This window comes from Leiobunum rupestre, chromosome 6, assembly GCF_980474605.1.
Source record: "Leiobunum rupestre chromosome 6, qqLeiRupe1.1.hap1, whole genome shotgun sequence".
NCBI lineage: Eukaryota > Metazoa > Arthropoda > Arachnida > Opiliones > Sclerosomatidae > Leiobunum > Leiobunum rupestre.
This window is the reverse complement of record NC_143389.1, coordinates 50,012,403-50,026,006: the sequence shown is the minus strand read 5'-3', so window position 1 is coordinate 50,026,006 and position 13,604 is coordinate 50,012,403. Positions and strand designations below refer to the sequence as shown.

Here is a 13,604-nt window from a genome sequence, read left to right as displayed (position 1 = left end):
AAGTAGCTTTGAACCATGTATATTTAGTGAACGTAATGTTTTTTTAAATATACGAAGGTCAATCCCGTTCCTACCATAGCCCTGATCGCGAAGACTCGATTTTGTTCTTCAAGGAAGTTCAAGAGAAAATACTCTCACATACTTAAAAGATGCCATGGTATTAACAGAACCTATTTCTCCATTATGAGACGACGGGATAATTTGACCATCGGCGTTATTTCAACGACCTATATGATTTGTCGGCATGAAACCAAACTACGATTAGTGGAGGTAGAGTGACCTAAAATAATGTACATAATGTGGACATATATAATTATACAAAAAGTTTCAGATAATTTTTGATCGATAAATATTCGCGATGTAGAAAAAAAATTCATTTTTTTCTATTCATTGGTTAAGGTACTTAATAAGCAGCCAATGATAGTGGATTAATGGAAATCCATTGTTAAAAAAATGTGCTTTCAAAAAACTGAAGTAGATGACTGCGACAGAAGACCAAGAGGCAAACGAAATTTAAAGGCTGAACCATGCGTTCCGTTGATATCTATCGGCCATTTTTTAACTTATATCGGTTAGTCGGTTGCATGCCGGGAATAACCGGTAAACCGGTTCCTAAACCCGACGACTGGTTTTTCTGCGAATACCCCTTGTCCTGGCACTCTTTGGCCTACGGTCTGCAACATTTCTACGCCGTCCACTATGTTTTCCGGTGCTTCTTTCGAATGGGGGAAGAAGACTTCTGGCCGACCTTCGTCGAGTTCCTCAGGGTCGTAGTGGCTGTCATAACCGTCCACAATTTTACGGAGAGAAACCCACAGTTCCACAAAGTAATACGTGATCTGGATTTGGTTCCCGGTTTTCCCAACGAGAACCACTACATGGCCAGACGCAGCCGTCGTTTCCTGGTCGGATTCTGTCTCTACCTCCTTGGAAGAATGATCCTAGACGTCATGAAAGTAGTGGCACCCTTGGCTCCGCCAGCTCCAATCCTAAATCCTTTCTACAACGCCTCGAACTTTACAGAGAGTGAGTTCCTGGTCCGTCATTCCCTCACTCGTTTGGAGAAGTACACAGACTCCTATTGGTATCATACTGACATCTCTTCGGTGGGCACCGCCGGAAAGTTCTTTATCGCCCTAATAGGGTCGATGGACGTGTCCGTTTCTAGACTCTTGGTGACGGCTAGCGTCGGTTTTTCCATGTGCTGCTTCGTGACGCTGTGTTACCACTTCTCTTTGAAGTATAAATGCATCAACGACGAACTAAGCGAAAGAATGGAACAAAACTACAAAGCGCACTGCAACGGAACGACCAAAAATCTATTGACGGCTCACGACATTTTGGATTTGCGGCGAAGGTACGCCTTGTTGGCTGAAAACATCTCCCTGACCAATTACGTCTTCAACAAATGCGCGTTCATGTGGTTTGCGGCATTCCTGAGTGGCTTTTGCGCCGAGATAACGGCCCTGTTTTCCGAAATGGCCAACGCCGAAGACGAAACGAAGAAAAAAACCGACGATGATCCATTGGTCGAGCTGAACGTGACTCTCGACGGTCTTTACCTCTTGTTCTGGATGTCCACTTTCTGCTTCTTCGCCGCTAAACTGCAGGAATCGAGCACGGCTTCTCTGAGAACCCTCCATCACTTGACTAGCTTGCATCCGGTTTCCACTGATGCTGATGTTGACCTTGCCATTCAAGGAAGTATTCTCTTCACTCAACTGAATTTCTCCAAAGTTGGTAAGGATGATCTACTGAATTAATTTATCATAAGTAAGATATTATATAACTATAACGTTTTTTCATAGGCCTGACTGCTGGAAATTTCTTTTACATAAATCGTGAGGTAGTTCAGGCGTATCAGTAAAAACATTTGGGACAAGCAACTATCAGGGAGACGGTATGGCGCATTCGGTCCTAATTCTATAAAAAACTCTGAAAGTCAAATTGTCTAAAAATAATCGCCATTTTCTCTACGCCAATTGAAAGCTCTTGCTATATTTCATATACAATGACTTTATTTACTATTTCTATCGGCTTCGATGAAATCCCATTTCAAGACGACACCATATCGGTTTCTGGATGGACATTTATTATTTAAACCCCTTATAAACGCAATATTTTTTCATACTACAAAGATTTGTCTTACATTCAAGTTATTGGTGATTGAAAACGAAGCAATAGAAGCTAGAACAACTCATTTATTATGCGAATTTTAATGAAAAACAATTTGGAAGGTGACCGCCGATCCCTAAGCTATTATTATGATATTTTGAATAATAATGTTCGATCGATAGACAATAGAGCGTTCTATAAAATCGGCCCAAAACTGGTCAAACTTTTCATACAGACTATAGAGCTAGTTCAGCAGGACTAACAACAATTGTTATTCTTTGGTTTAAGAGAATTCGGCTTAGGTCCTGTCTTTATATGAATATTTTAGAGACGTACCTTTTAGCAGTTGTAGGAGGGACCCTAGTTGTTGAAGTATGTTTGGGGTTAAGAATATTTTCATTATCTAAGTTTCTTTTTAAACCCGTGGATTTGGGACTACTATTTTGCTTATTTGCCATCATACATTTATTACAAAAATCATTAAAAATAAGAAAGCCGGAAATTAGTGAAGCCTAGGCTAGAAACTACGCTACTCCTAAAAATCGACTGCTTTCAATTTCTTACTGGTTTGCCAGATAAATATTTTTCTCTCGCACGAAAAACCGGCCAAACCTTCACCTCCTCCGAACTCAAAAGGTGGAAAGCACACCACAGCGATTTTATAGAACGCTCTATTTCACCACGTTCTCAACTCTTTACTTTGAATAATATGAGTTTTCAACCATAAATGTAGAACTGTATTAAAAATCATTTATATCACGTTCTTAACTATCAGCGTCATTTACATCCTCGGGGTGGGTCAATCTCAATCCATCGCAATTTAAGACGTTCGATAGACATTCACATTTAGAATCTTTGCGTGGTTTTGCTAAGGTACATTCTAGAAATTGAAGTGTAGCCCGGTGATAAGGTTTGCGGTGCTCAAAGCAGTGACCAGCTTTGGGATCCTCACAAACTGTTGTACTATCCCGTTACTAGTAAACACATAATGATTAATAGTTTCTGAATTTCTTAACTGGCAAAGCGAAGCTAGGATAAAGTTCACCTGAACTTCAGAAACCACCCAATATAAACAAATATTTTTGAACCACAGACCTGCAATGTGCATGGCCCAAGGTGGTTGCCTGGCTCATCTTGCCCTAGCCCCGGCCCTGAGTGTGGCGAAAACATGACGTAACAGGAACTGGGCAGTCAAGTTGTTGGATTGTAGGGATGCAACGGTTCGACATTTTTGGACTATCTCGGTTCCGGATCCGGTTCCGGTTCCTAAATTTTTGCTTTATCGGTTACGGTTACGGTTCCGGTTTCGGTTCTCAAAATTTAGAACCGATCGGTTTCGGTTCCTATACGGTTCCAGTGTGTTTAGTATTAATTAAAGTTAAATAGACAAGCAATTCAAATGAAGTTAAAGAGAACTTAATGTAAAATAATTAAAAAAAATTATTGCTACTATTCTCTCGTAGGGAACTCGTGTAAGCGCGTTATTTGTTTATTCAATAAAGTAGGGTAAAAATGAAAACTTCTGTTTGAAAATTCCCACTGTTTCATCGTTTCAATATGGAGGGGGGGGGAAATGATGTACTTTCAAGTTTTGGGGAGACATTGCCTTCCCTTCCGCTCCTCATTTCAGGGGCGTAGGAACGTTTTAGAAGTTGGAGGGGCAAAGAGAAACGAAACGAGGGTCTAGGAGCTTAGCCCCGGATGTAGAGTGAGTAATCGGTCGCGAATGTCATATAGGCATTAACAGTAACAACAGTTATCATACGAAGTGTATTTTAGTCTTTAGAGTCGTTTATGAATTTAAGATACACAAATCCACAATAATGAAATGAGAATGGTTTTGAATTTTTAAAGGATCGTAGCTTCACCGAATGCATGTGTTACTGTTTGACTACTATGTAAATTGGCGGGAAAAGACACAGTTGAGCTTCTATAAGCTTTATATGCTTTTAAATTGAGAGTTTGAGCTTTTAAAGATTTCAATTGACCAAAAAGTTGAAGGGGCAATAATATTAGATAAAATAGTAAAGTAATATATATTATTGAAGTGAATTTAATGCTCTACAACCCTATGGGCGGAATTTATTTTTTGGGTGCATCGTTGAAGGGTTATCCGGTCAAAAAGAGCAAAATATGTGAGGCAAAAATGTTTTTTTCCAAAATTACAGACTTTCAAGAGCGGATATCTCGAAACCTATGCAAGATATCAAAAGCCGTGACTGAGTAAGGCCTGTAGAAAATTTAATCAGCTTTCATTGTGTATAGAGTGATCATGTCGCTAGGACGCATAGTTTCCGAGATATAAGCGACAAACCGAAAAATGGGACCTTCAAACCCCCTCCTCCCCCCCCCCCTTCTCAAGGGCTACGGGCGGGGACTTTTGATATGTTCACCTCCTAACTAGTACAAACAAAGTTACCAAGTCAAAAATTGTGTTCCCAACATTTCCCTCTATACCTTTTCGTTGCCTGGACTAAAAATAGTCCTTTAAATAAAAGATCATACATAGCCTATTACAGTTTGTGCTGCCGCGACTGGACATGTAACAGGTTTGTCTATGGTTTCTCTTTATACTGCCAAAGCTGAGAATTTTCTACGCATAGATCTAGCAGCATTTTTCAACAGGGGGCAAGACGGTCAGAGAGGGGTTTATTTAACCGCCTATTGGCTTATTTTATTTAGTTCCTAACTAACTTGTTTTTCATTAAAATTCACATAATTGTATATTTTCTCTTCTATTGCTTCGATTTCTATTACCAAGAGCTTGAATGAAATCTTTATAGTATTGACGAAAAAATATTACGATTTTAATGTATAGTGACGGTTTAAATAATAACCGGAAATGTCCATCCAGAAATGTTTGGTGTCAACTTGAAATGGGCGTGTCATCAAAATAGCTACAAATAGCAAATAAATAAAATAGAGTTGTTAATTTTCCGGAAAAAATAAATCAGAAAAATAAAAATTAAAACCTATATTTATGGGTTCTTATTCTACACTAGCCAGGAGGTTTAGTTTTACTTTTGGATTCTAAAAAATTAGGCTAATCACGGAATGAAAACGGTTTTTTTATTTTTTTTCGGAGAAATACGAAAATTTTCCCAAAAAAAAGGCCCCGGTTAATTTCCGGAAATTTTCCAACTTACAACTCTAAAATAAATTATAGTACACTGTAAAAGCTTTCAATTGACGTATAGGACACCCAATAAAGACAACACAAACCGAATATATTGTGGATTTAGGATATCGCGGGGACACCATCTTGAAATGACTGCCATTTTGAGAGCGCATAAAGGAATTTCGGCTACAATATTGGATCATATATCAACCCTGGAAGTTTCGTCTGGTACCGATTTATGAGACTGAGCAACGCACTGGGGTCGTGGACTATAAAAATTGATAAATAGTTTCAGACATAATCCACACATCAGAATACCCTTCAACTTTTCCTGAATAGTGTAGCTTAAGCAAAGCTATTCATTAAAGTACGGTGGGTCACGCAGATTTAGCCCGTTCCGCTAACTTAAAACAGTACAATACTGAGACCGTTCTATTTCCTTAGAACCGTACATCTTTCGACGCGACATCTTTATATTGGAAATTAGGAACAAAAAGGTAGAAGTGACAGCCAGAGATAAAGAGTACATAATTTATATGTTCACCTGTAAGACTTTCGGAGTAGCTGGGACCACTACAGTATAATTAATGTTGGTTTTGGTTTTCCTACAATTAGTACCCCGTTGAGAGTTGCTTGTCCCAAATTGTTTCCAAAGTTAGCATTTTCAAATTTTAATTGCCTTTACGTTCTAAGGCGGTAATGACGACCAGCACAGCCTTAATCACCTACGTGGTCGTCGTCATTCAAATGAATCCGGTGGCCATCAAAATGCTACTCGACGTTACAACATCAAGCGCCAACGATACAGAACTGATGCACGACTAATTATCGCCGAAAAACACGTTCACTTCACGCTTAAAACAGCAAATCAACCATTTTTTTAGAATAGTTTTCCCTGGAATTACAAATAGCCGAGAGATCCACTAATTAAAGGAAGTATAACCCTAGCAGGGAAGGTCAAGCTTCGGTCAATACTCACTGGTGGCGCGACCGTCTAGAAAGTAGTCGAAAATTCCAATTGTGCTGCGTGATATCTCTTCACCAAGGTGATATATAGAAATATCGGTGGGGATTTACGCCTGCAACAGGATTTTCTACTACATTCTAGACTGTCGCGCCATGAGTGAGAAAAGGCGGTAATTTAACTTTCCCTGCTAGGTATATGCTCTCTTTTAAAACTAAAACTATAAAGCTGCGTTCAATGAAAAATAAACGTTGAAATAAAATCATCATTACATAGAAAACGATAGAAAATGTGAAAACGATCGAAATGGCCATTTTTTAATCAAAACGTCCCGCTATCGACAGCCTATAGGGAATCTCCAATTATTCAAGATCGAATCTCGAAAACCTTCAAATGCTGGCACGACTCTATTCCCGAACTATATTCCCATATTGAAATGTCTTAACATTTTCCCATATGTTTCGTAACATTTTATTAATAGTAACAATCGAATCGATTCATCTGTTCAAAATTAGGATCCACTATTGACCTAGAACCCTTTACCAAAGAAACGTTACGAAACCAGGAACAAGTTCCGAATATTCAATAATATCTGAAAACAATCTAAGTTTGAAATAGAGCCAGCTCTTGTAAATTTACTAAAATCCCGAAATCATTTTCCATTCTGGAGCCATCGTGAACACGGATCAGAAATGAGCAACTCCAGAAGCAGAAACGCTTTCAGCAAAAACGACGATCCTTCCGTGAGTTTTTAAAAGGTGAAAATGTTCGGAAAATTCCAAAATAATGGCAATTTAATTATTAGAGGGGATTACTGGCTACGGAGATCTACGTACCAATCATTCAAAGCCTGCGTTTAGTGGGCTGCATGCCTGGTTTGAGCGGAAGAGCGTCGGTTCCCGCTGACCAATGGCTATTCTGTGAATTCCCCTACTCTTGGCACTCGATCGCTTACGCCCTACAGCATTTTTACGCCATACATTTCGCTTTCCGCTGTTTCTTCCGAGTAGGACAAGAAGATTTCTGGCCAACGGTCGTCGAATTCGTTCGCGTCGTAGTGTCGCTTATCACCGTTCACGTCCTCACTGCCAAAAACTACGCGTTTCACAAAATTATCCGGGACATGGATTACGTGCAAGGTTCCCTGACCGAGAACAAGAAAATGTCTATGGTCATCAAACGAATCCTCAGCTTCTGGTCACTGTATCTCTTGTGCAGGATAATTTTGGATATCATGAAAGTATTGGCACCGATTAACTCCGGAAAACCTCTTCACACCAACCACACCGAGTTCTTCGACAGCGAAGTGTTCGGCGACAAAATCAGCAGTCGTCTGGAACGGTACGCTGACTCCTACTGGTACGGGAGCGACTTGACGGATATGGGTGTGGCAGAGAAGGGATTACTGGCTTTCGTGGGCACCTTGGACATGATTCTTTCGCGGTTGCTCGTCACTGGCAGTTTCGCATTCACCATGGTTTGTTGCGCCGTCATGGCCTACCACTTTCACATGAAGTACGAATACATCAACGAGTCGTTGCGAGAAAGGTTGCCAGACTCGGTGGATAAATTCAACGCCGGGTTTAAAGGAGTTTCACCCTTGACAACCTCGGATATAATCCACCTGCGCAGAAATTTCGCATTATTGTCCGAAAACGTCAGTTTGTTGGATTCCGTTTTCGATAAAGGCGTTTTCATGTGGACTTTTGGTAAAAAAGAACTCCTGACAATTCGGTCTCATAATTTCGCTATTTTTATCGAGCTCTTGTCGTACAGGTTTCATATGTGGTTTATGCGCCAACATGACGGCTATAATCACGGAAGTTGGCGAAGTCAAGGTCAAGAAGACCGAAGTCGATGACCCCATTGTGGAGCTGAACGTCACCTTGGACAGTGGATATATTTTAGTCTGGTTCGCCTTTATGTGTTATTTGAGTTCGAGACTTCACGAAGCTTCGACTGATTCCGTTCGTGTTCTTCACCATTTGACCAGTTTGGGACCCGTCGACGACGTGGATATGGCCCTTCAAGGTCGATTGCTTTTCGATCACCTGAATCACGTTCATGTCGGCCTAACCTGCGCCAAGCTCTTTCTTCTAAATCGAGGTACAATTTAATCAATTATACAGTAGAAAAAATATATAGCAAACTAAATACGAATTTTTCTCACTATGATTAAAAGCGGCCGTTTTGACCATTTTTGGCGCTTTGATCACGTACCTGGTAGTGGTCATTCAAATGAACCCTCTGGCCGTAAAGATGCTGTTGGACGTGACCACCACGGAAATGTCGGAAAATGGTACAATACCTGAACTTGAATAAAGCATAAGTGTTATGATAAAGCAAATCTATATGTTGACAACCCATGAAATGTGTTATCACCGTATAAATAAATAATAAAATTGGCGTATACTCGATCTGTCACACCCCAATATTAATTCTGTACACGTGCCTAAATAATAAAAATGTCACATTATCTGCAATTTTTTTAAGGATTCATTACTAAATCATCCCCCATAACAATCGCACCTTTCATACGATCTACAGAAGTAAAAAGAAGACGATTTGTAGAGAGGAAAAGGTTCGTTGCTCTTTCCTCTTTAGAAGAGATCCTAAAAGACTAATCTCGTCGCGTGACTCTCGATTCAAACAATGAACGAGACCATAGAGATAGAGATCTCTATGAACGAGACAAATAGTTATTTTTATAAAGTAACGTGGCCCTCTTGTTTAAATGGGGCTCTTACGTCACAGTCTCTTACTTTTACAAGTCTACGAGGGCGCTCTACAGTCGATAGGATTATAGTTTTTTCTAGAATCGCGCGTGCGAAGAACTTGCTGGGTCTTGTGACGTAAGAGCAACATTTTAACAAGTTGGGCAAGACCACTTTTTCTAATATACAGGGTGTTTCCAAAATGGTGGTAGGACCGAGCGTCTACGGGTTCTACAGATTATTTTAAGTCGAAAATGTTCTATGGCATTTTTCCGATTTAGGCCACCGTTTCGAAGTTACGAAACAATTGATGTATTGGCGACCCGTAATTTAACAATACATTTTAATTTCTAACGTAAATTAGCCGTTTCATTCTAAACATCGGCACGCGGCCGAAATTAAAAATCTTTCTCGGCAAACGTAACTTCTTATGAATGAATAAAAAATTCACGCGCTCACAGTGACTTCAAAATCATTTGATTGGGACGCGAACGCGCTATTTTTTTCGTTACCATGGCCATTATCTGTTGAACTGTAATCTTTTAAGAAATAATTGAAAATGAACTTTATTAAACCTATTAATACGGTTGGCAAAACAACTTTAATTAATTGAATTAATTTAATAATTAGGTTATACAAATTGGCATATTTCCCTGGGAAATACCGGGTACCCCAGCTAGATATACTACACTTAGACCTTAGCCAAAAGACTGAGTTTCTTAGTTCTTTAGGAGTACACACGAAATTAAATGCAATTTTTTTAAAAGCCTTCTTCTATAGACACTAGACCGTATAATAAAAGGCAAATTATTATGTAGTCAACGTGAAAATGGTTAATGTTGTCAATAACCAGTTGGTTATATTGGGTACGGTGCCATGCGTGGAGAAAATTATTGCAGCGTTCCATTTTCGTAATTAAAGTGTCAGAGTTTCACCACTAGCGCTCTTTCCCTTGGTTGTACAAATAGATATACATGTAGTTCCCCGGGAAATACCGGGTACCCAAGCTAGTATTTTAGAAAATCAACAATTCATCTATTTTTCGAATATCAGAATCGATAAAAATACTGAAGAATTCTGACAAGACGGTGTTCCCCATATCTCATCTATTTAAATGATAAAGTATCCAGAAATATATGTACACTCTGTTTGAAAAGTCTTCGACAGCTGAAATTTTTGCCCTCTTTTTAATTCTGCTAGAAAACTATAATAGATAGCTCGATGAAACCAATTGCAATTTTTATTTATTTCCCAATATCTTTCGTTATTTATCGGTTTCGTCCGCCAAAAATTAATAGTTTGGCGGGAACCGTCAAAACTCATTTTTGGCAACTGTTTAAATATTGGTTCTACGGCACTGACTCGCGCGTTTTTGAATTCACAATGGTCGGTTCATATTTAGAAAGTGGAAAAATTATCCCTCTACAACCAACGGTTGAGAAGTTATCGCGTTTCCAAATTGTCGTCGAAGTTGCGTTATTTATAATCGCTTGATGAATTTTAGGTGTTTCCTAGTTTCGAGGAAAGTTTGGAAACGCTATAACTTCTCAACCGTTGGTTGTAGAGGGATAATTTTTCCACTTTATAAATATGAACCGACCATTGTGAATTCAAAAACGGGAGAGTCAGTGCCGTAGAACCAATATTTAAAAAGTTGTAAAAAATGAGTTTTGACGGTTCCCGCCAAACTATTAATTTTTGGTGGACGAAACCAATAAATAACGAAAGATATTGGAAAATAAATAAAAGTTGCAATTGGTTTCATTAAACTATCTATTATAGTTTTCTAGCAGAATTAAAAAGAGGGCAAAAATTTCAGCTGTCGAAGACTTTTCAAACAGAGTGTACAAGTAGCCTTTTCATTTCACAAAAAGCAACCTAATGACCAACGCGAGCTGGATTTTCGCCTACTAAGCAGAGGCTATGTATTTTAAAATAATAATCGACTGAAATGCAGCAGCTAATGGAGTCTAGTGTTGGTTGTTACACATTGTATAATGGCGATATAACTTAAGAATATAATTTTGTTTTTCTTAAGTGTCAATTCCCTATGCTCGGGATTATAAATTTTAACAGAAAACTAGACTACCCGATTTTGTTGAAACTAGGTGAGTATGTAGACCTTATGGTAACATGAAATTTCACCAAGGGAAAAGTTGCAATGGGCATTAGTTTTGCCATGGCAACCGAAAATGTTTTTGACAACACAGTACGTATATTTTCTCATTGAAAATAGCATGGGAATCTGAACGCTTCTAAGGGGACCCCCTGCGAAGATTTTCAAAACCAAAAAAATAGATCAAAATTGACAAATGAACCAGCTCGTGATAATTTATTTTGAAGTTGCTTCTTTTTCTCGTCAGAGGCGTTATTTTTTAGGGTATGACGTCAATTTAACATCACTGTCCACATAGCTAAAATAATACGTAACATAATTACTCGTAAGTATATGCCTCTGTATAACATTTCCATGGAAAACATTTCAATGAGACCTTATTTCACACCGAGCATACAACAATTGAACCCAAAAATGGAAATGTCTTACAATACTTGCGCTATTGAAAAGGTTACCACGGAAATAAAATATCGTAATCGCTAAACTATGGACTGTAAACGGAATTCTGGGCGTATTCAAAATTCACTAACTTCCGTTTCCATTCCATTCGCGACCGAAAACTACCGCTACGCCCCCTTTGGTTCTTCATTGAAACCTAGATATGTATCGTTATTCGTAAATTTTACTTTACTAATAATGATACTGGATTTTTTTTTTAATTTGTCTGTAGCAGACGCTAGATCATAGGCGCTACCTTGTAGAAGCTAGCGCCGTTACGCCGCCTAGGCTCGTTTCGGTCACCAATAAAGTTGATGACGGATTTTTCGTCACGGAATTGGAAGTGACGCAATTTAAGTCATATCCCCTGAACAAGGTTTCATTAAAGTGAATGCTTTTATAGCATACTTATGAGTGATTAGGTTACATATGCTAAAATAATTATTTCGACTTAAAAACTTATGGAACATATTATAGACTTTTGATATCAGTGGCGTAGATACAGGAAGGTTTTCTTGTGAAACCCCTTGGCTTTGACTCTATTAAATTTTAACGTTCTTCCAAATTTTAAACATCTTGAAGACGAATTTCTAGCTATGCCACAGCATGATGTAGATGTAGAGTGTAAGGAGAGGGTGGAGAGACAAATGGGTAAGGAAGATGACCCGCATTCCGAAAAGGGGACCGAGGGCGCGAAAGTGTGTCAGCAAGGGATCCCCGAAAAAGCATCCTATCGATTTACGCGCCATTTTCAGGGTCAATGTCAGAAAACAAGCGCCATTTTAAGGAGAGAGAAAGCCCATTCCGACTCATTCTTCGAAGGAAAAGTGACTGAACAAACGCAACCCTTTCTCGGTCTACATTACACTTAATCGTTTCATTCTTTGTCACGTCATAATCTACTTGGAAATCAAACGGATGCCATTTACAGGGTATAATGTCGGAAGTATAAGGGAGAGAGGGGTGACTAGAGCGAGAGAGAAATGGTTTTGCTCGTTTCAGAGTTTACATCGATCCATGACACAAGTCTCTTTCATTTTCATCGACCAAACCGCGCGCACACACACTACACGACCCCCGCTAGAGTGAACTCCCCCCACAGTGATTCAAGATGGCTCCCAGAGTCCCAACCCGTTAAAATCCTCAGTCCCATTTTCGTTTCCATTTTAGTGTTTTTAAGTTGTTTTAGAAGTAAACCCCCGGTTCGAACAAAGAAAGGTTCAAGAACGCGAAATTAGAAGGCGAAGATAAGATGGTTACTCTAATAGACCAAATTTTACAGTGAGTAATGTGGTATTTTAACAAAAGTATTATAGGCACCTTGCTAGACTATTTGACTCCATTTTTGATCGATATATTTACAGCTATGGTACAATGATCCTAAAATGTATTTGATATTTATAGATATTGACAAATTCGCCGAAATAATCGATTTAAAATTAAAAACGCGTAAAATTTGATGTTAAATCCTTCTAGATAATGTTGATATTTACCGAGATTTCAAGCGTGTTGTTATATAACGAACCGGCGCCAAAAGGGTTTCTAAAAATAGATCATCGAAAGATATAATCGCGTTTGCCCCTGTAAAGGTGTTTACAATAGGCTAAATTGGACACTTCGGTATTGCCAACGGAACACTTCTACAGGCGCTAGTAGGTCAAATGATTCCGGATTTTTCAAAGTGACCGCCGTCAATCCCACAATGAGTAACAATAAATGTCAACTAGCGATGACGCCTTAAATGCTAATATTTTTTACCAGCTACGTGCAAATATTTACGCAAGAAAGCGATCGAACTATTCAACTAAGAAATTTTCCTCAATATAAATAATATCACATCCTGTTACGAAAACGATGATTTCGTAAAACGGCACCATAAAGAAAGTTAAAAAAAAAAAGTTGAACTCACACCGTGTGTGACTACTGAAGCTGAGAAATATTTATTTTCCAATCTTTTACAGCGCAAAGAAGTAGACGTAGAAGGTACCAGGTAACCGGATGACGGTATTTTCAAGGAGAACTGGGTCTGCGCATCCGAGTGGAAAACAATTAATTGCATGGCGCGGGTTATCGGTCTTGGACTGCTAGCAGGTCCAAACAACAAGAGGGCCCTACGTCACACCCCCAACCTCTCCGGTC

At 39.0% G+C, this 13,604-nt stretch overlaps 2 protein-coding genes across 2 annotated transcripts; both read left to right on the top strand.

The window, feature by feature from the left end:
• The first annotated feature begins 497 nt into the window (after positions 1 to 497).
• Positions 498 to 6,248, top strand: LOC149941354 (uncharacterized). Its single transcript, XM_090178803.1, has 3 exons — positions 498 to 1,740; positions 1,809 to 1,846; positions 5,927 to 6,248. Exons 1-3 carry the CDS (start codon positions 528 to 530, stop codon positions 6,056 to 6,058), a joined length of 1,383 nt encoding a protein of 460 aa, XP_090034929.1. The 5' UTR covers positions 498 to 527; the 3' UTR covers positions 6,059 to 6,248.
• Positions 6,249 to 6,519: 271 nt separating this feature from the next.
• Positions 6,520 to 8,626, top strand: Gr61a (Gustatory receptor 61a). The gene is made up of 4 exons (XM_090178410.1): positions 6,520 to 6,940; positions 7,003 to 7,906; positions 7,974 to 8,303; positions 8,380 to 8,626. Exons 1-4 carry the CDS (start codon positions 6,890 to 6,892, stop codon positions 8,517 to 8,519), a joined length of 1,425 nt encoding a protein of 474 aa, XP_090034536.1. The 5' UTR covers positions 6,520 to 6,889; the 3' UTR covers positions 8,520 to 8,626.
• The last annotated feature ends 4,978 nt before the right edge of the window (positions 8,627 to 13,604 follow it).